The sequence below is a fragment of the Takifugu flavidus genome, chromosome 11, assembly GCF_003711565.1.
Source record: "Takifugu flavidus isolate HTHZ2018 chromosome 11, ASM371156v2, whole genome shotgun sequence".
Taxonomy (NCBI): Eukaryota; Metazoa; Chordata; class Actinopteri; order Tetraodontiformes; family Tetraodontidae; genus Takifugu; species Takifugu flavidus.
The window spans coordinates 9,044,940-9,050,624 of NC_079530.1; the positions used below are offsets into that span (position 1 = coordinate 9,044,940).

At 40.8% G+C, this 5,685-nt stretch overlaps 1 protein-coding gene across 1 annotated transcript; it reads left to right on the plus strand.

Moving 5' to 3' along the window:
- Positions 1–27: 27 nt before the first annotated feature.
- On the plus strand, positions 28–2,839 carry LOC130534278 (high-affinity choline transporter 1-like). The gene is made up of 5 exons (XM_057048304.1): positions 28–51; positions 127–270; positions 845–998; positions 1,214–1,431; positions 1,531–2,839. Exons 1-5 carry the CDS (start codon positions 28–30, stop codon positions 2,080–2,082), a joined length of 1,092 nt encoding a protein of 363 aa, XP_056904284.1. The 3' UTR covers positions 2,083–2,839.
- Positions 2,840–5,685: the final 2,846 nt, after the last annotated feature.

Here is a 5,685-nt window from a genome sequence, read left to right on the forward strand (position 1 = left end):
TCAAGGGCTGCGTGTGTAGGAGGTCAGATGTGTGTAGAAGTGGCATATGTGGCAAATTCTTTTATTTTGTAGACCAGCTTTGACTGCCAAACAAATGATGAATGTGATGAATATGTTTCTCTGCAGTGGATCTGTGTTCCCTTTGTTCTGATGAACCCCAGTACGCTGGACATCAGTCAGACGCTGATGAACAACACCTTACATGCTCCCTGGATTGGTCAGTCGGAGCTGAAAAGAGCCTGGATCATGGTTGATGAATTCATATTCATGGTAATGATACAATTCCATGGATAGCAAACAAAATATTGATTTTACATGTGATTTCAAAATGAAGAAATTATATTTCAATACCGATTTATTTCTTAATTTTAACTAATCAAACAGTCTAGGCAGAATGCACTGGTATTGTGTGTTTGCTGCATTCAGGTGCTGTGGGAAAACTTCAGTTCCCATTGGAGGATGTTATTCTTTCAACAGTGGTGTGTTCACATGCTCTCAGTTGGAATGTAAATGCTGATAAATACTAAAATGTTGCTTTAATTTAGTTGAATTGTTATCACAGCATCAATTTTCAAAATAGTCAGGATCACTCCTTTTGTAAACACTAACAGTAATAAAATATGTTGTAAAATTTGGCATAAAATTATGTGCTTTGCATTAATAGGTCGTGGCCTACTTTTCACCTTTCCTTTTTTTCTTTCATGGCAGCAACTTTTCTGAGTTGAGTTGTTAAACATGAGAAATTTTATTCAAACTGTTTATCCATCCCAGCCCTGACTGCAGCATCCGTGTGCACACATGCAGAAGTAACTAATATCTGCTGTTACTCTCATTTACTTTACAGGCACTTTCATTTATGTCCTGTCAGACCTTCCATCAAAGGACACTGTCCTCCACTTCTACAGCCACAGCCCAAATCATCTGCTGGATTGCTGCTTCTTTCTTGATGATATTTGGGGTACCTACAATACTCATCGGGGCAGCTGCTTCATCTACGGGTAATCATGTGTGTGACCATGTGGTGACATCCTTGAACATGCTTTTAGAGGGGTTAATAGGCCCTTAAAAAAATCTGACCTTTTTTAAAGAATTAAGGTGGTGCTCTAATCTGGAAGTCTCTATTAAACAATCACAAATTACCACGATTAATCATTCCTTCATGGACCTTTCTCTTGTAGTGCTACTAATTATAATAAAAATAACACTTTTTCAGACTGGAACCAGACCACCTATGGTTCTCCATCTCCATATGAACGTGGAGAAGCAGCCTTAGTCCTGCCCATCACCCTGCAGCACCTCACCCCGTCCTTCATCTCCATTGTTGGAATTGGATGTGTGGCTGCTGCTGCAATGTCATCTGCTGACTCCACTTTGCTTTCTGTAGCTTCTATTTTCAGCACCAACATTTACAGGAGCATCATCAGGCCACAGGTGACAAAAATACAAAGCTGCTGTATGTATAAACTTAAAAACACAAAGACAAACTCTTCCCCTCACTGTTTATTTTTTATTCTTGTATGTTCTTTTCAGGCTTCAGACAGAGAAATTCAGTGGGTGGTCCGAGTCTCTGTGGTGGTAGCAGGCATAATTGGTACAGTTCTCTCTTCGCTGAAGTCCAGCGTCATCATGTATGTTTTCCTGGCCAATGAGGTGGCTTTCATCATCATGTTCCCACAACTCGTCTCCATCCTCTTCTTCCCCACCTTCAATAGTTATGGGGCTATCATGGGTGTTATTGTAGGAATAATGCTGAAACTGCTGAGTGGAGACCCACTCTTAGGGCTTGAACCTCTCATACATTTCCCAGGATGCACTCTGGAAGATGGTGTTTATGTCCAGTATGCTCCAGTTAGGACCATCTGTATGCTGTTTGCTTTAGCATCCATCTTGTTCTTCTCTTACCTGAGTTCTGTGCTTTTCAACAAAAACCTGCTTCCTGATAAACTTGATGTGTTCAGTGTTAAAAAACAACCTGGAGCAGTTGCATTCATATCAGGAAGCTTCACAGAACAGAAGGAGGGAGTCAGTAGAACCAGTCCTGGCACTGAGGCATCACAGCCAATGATCAGCACATGCTCTTAAAAGTTTCTGCCAGTTTTACTGTTAACTTTGCAATTATTAGAATAAAGTAATCGAATATATTTTAGGCAAATATCCTCATTTTCAAACTTCTGACTGATTTCACCCTTAACAGAGCAACACAGTAAGTGTTTTGTGTGGCGAATGAAACTAAAATCAACCCAAAGTGCAAACATGGACACACAGGGCAGTTTCTGGGGTTGATTGGCAAAAATCAACCAAAAAAACAAACTAAAACAGAGGGAATGGAGGAGAGGGCAGCAGAACCAGGAAAAACAACCCCGCCAAAAGTCAAGAGTTCAAATTTATTAGGAGCTAATTGCTACCATGGAGCAGTGTACAAAGATGTGGCGGTGAGTGGGTGAAGAAGCCGGTCCTTTATCTGTCTGCACAGGTGGGTGAGTGAAGGTCAGGCCCACTCACCTAAGAACGACAGGGGAAAAGGAAAACACAGGCACAAGGAGAGATGACAAATACAGACGACAAATTCAGAGTGAAGACAGAAAGATCCACCAAAATGCAGCTTTTCTTCAAACACTGGCATTTAAACGAAACTGTTCTTCTATTTTTGGATAGAAAAAATTTCTCTCAACACCCTAAATGGTAAATGTGATATTCCATAATAATCTTGTGTTTTACAATACGATATATAGCACTTAAAACCAGACAATATTTGCAAAGTATAAAATATATTAATATATATTTTATTGAAGGTTTCTTCTGACTTTTTTGAAAAAGGTGTGTGAGAAATTGTATGAAAATGAAGCACATTTGCATAATAAAAAATACTCCTGTGTGTCTCCACAAGTTGTTCTCACATTCTTGCTGTCTACAGGGCCACCGTACAACCCTGCTTCACAAAGCTTTGTCACCACATAAGTCCCAAGAATCCAAGAGAAGCACACATCATAGAAGTCTAATATTAGCATATCACCATGCCACCAAATGTTAGCCAATTTCCCGGATCAGACAGTATTTTAGTCCTTTATGACTGACATCACTTTACAAGGACTCAGGGGTTAAATAATTTTCATTGGTTGCAAGGATTCGAGCAATGTACTTTATATCCCATGCACATCCTTTACACTTAACAGAACTGATAACAAAAAAAAGAATTTGACTCATTCGTGATGAAATTAGAAGTTTCTTTGGTTTAATCCATCTTTTCAAAATGCTGTTAATGCAGGTGTGGATGAGGCTGTCCTGCTACCCTTGCTGCTGGTGGGCAGCAGAGCATGGAGGTTGCAATACAATGTAGCAGAGCAGAATGATACCAAAAATAAAACTACCCGTATCCATCTAAATGGGTACAAAATTAGTAATGGCATATGTCAGGATCCATTAGATGAAGAACGGTTGGTGCTACAGAAGACTGACCTTTAAAGACATGTAGACCAAAATTCATCATATTTAAATTGATTAGCGAGTTACACAAATAGGATGGATCACAGAAATTGGAGTAAAACGTGAGCTAAAACTGAGACCAAAACTGATGGTAAACCCACTTTGAGTAGCTTTGTTTAAACATTGGTTTCATTCTGTGGGGCTACCTACAGGTGTCATCGGTAATGGTCCATGCAGTTCTCTGATTTTCAGCACATCAAGTTTGTCAGGAAGAAATTGTTTGTTGAAGAGTACAGATGTCAGGTAAGAGAACACCATGATGGACATTAAATCAAACAGCATGCAAATGGTCTTAATGGGAGCATACTGGACATAAACACCATCCTCCAGAGTGCATCCTGGGGAATGTATGACAGGTTTAAAACCTTGGACTGGGTCTCCACTCAGCAGTGTCATCACTAACCCCACCACAACACCCACTGCCTGCTTCTTGTCCCAAATCTTGCCTGCTTCCTGTCCCAAATCTTGCCTGGTTCCTGTCCCAAAGAAGTAGACTATATTGGACCTGTCAACCAGAGCCTTCAAGTTAAGGCACTACTGCACCTTCTACAGTACCGGTCCCATTTGAGAGTTGAATATGCCATGGTGGTTTATTTGGGGAGCATCAGCATCAAAGCCATTGAAACAAACCAATTTTAACTGATGAGGAAAGCTGGGTCATCTATTCACTGCAAACAGGACACTGTGGAATCTGTGATGGAGCGAAGGACACTGAAAATACAGTATTTATATCCATCATGAATAATCCCAATCACTGTTTCCTCCAAATGATATAAGGGCCCCTTCTCCAAGAGACTCTATAGCTCTGCTGTCATAGGAACAGACACAGGAAATCACGGTGCAGTGGTTAGCGCTGGCCCCTTACAGCAAGGTTCAAATCCCTGAGGGACCAGAGGCTTTTGTGCCCACTTTGCATGTTAGCCCCTTCTGGGTTCTCTCCAGAGACATGTATTTGGTGGGTAGGCAAAGGCAAATTGTCCTAAGTTGTGAGTGTGAGCGCGAATGGTTGTTTGAGCTCAAGATGGCCTATGTTGGTAACTCATTAATGTATGAAGGATGGGACAGATACTGAAGATTCCAGCCTATGCCACCATGAGCCTCAGCAAGGTAACAGTGGTCTTTAGGGCTGCTGACGTGGTTTGAGTTAAGTTCTTTATGGGCTTTCAACACTTAAAAAATAAAAAATCAAACAAATTCATCAGGCTGAAAAAGATGAGAATGATCTGTATCACATCTGTGTATGCCACCGAGTAGAGACCACAGCGGTTGAGATCCAGATAGAACGGAGAGACGGCAAGTCCAGGACCACGCTCATGGTTCCTCCTGATAATTGGATAACAAATATTTTATCCAAGACTGGTTAATGTCATGGCTGGAGACAGAATCCAAATGCAGCACACACACACCCACACCCGCACACCCGCACACGCGCGCGCACACACACACACACACACACACACACACACACACAGAGCTGGAGTTTTGTTCAAGGTCTTTATTAAAAGAAAAACAGTTCTCAAAAGGACAGACCAACAATATCTAAAATATCTGATTTATGCATGAAGTAAACTCAAATAAACCTGATTCCTCATAAAACCTTCTACTTGACACCTACTGGAGGCAGAGTTTCATAGAAACTAGTTTACAAACTTGAATAACCGGTAAGGAGTGGTGGTATTTCAGTCTGTAGAGGACGGGGCTGAGAAGCAGAGGGTTCTTGGTTCATGCCCCAGTGCAGAAAAAAGATGGAAGGTATGGAACACCTTCAGAGCCCTGCCTAGGCTATACCTGCACCTGAAGTGATGACCCATTCAGAAGGAAACTCATCAAGCACAGAAAGAAAGAGTTGGGTTTTTGGTTGGGTTTTTTTTTTTTTGTGATTTGATTTTCACCTGATAGTGGCTCAACTTAAGTTACGGGAATGAGTGCTTGGTATTCTTTTAAATAAAAGGCTTTATTTTTATTTCCAATGTTATTATCATTGTTAACATCAGGATTTCAACACAGTACAGGAGCACTGCTCTTCTTATTGGACAAGTGGATTAATAGATTTGTTTTCTGGGTTTTTTTATCTTCTTTTTTGATGATGAAAACAAAAATCATTGTATTTAAAGCAAACGGGTTATTTTTATTCCCATCACGTTTCACTAGTCTTTGGGAAGGTTTGCGCATGCGCAAGACGGGCTTAACTTTGATTGGTCC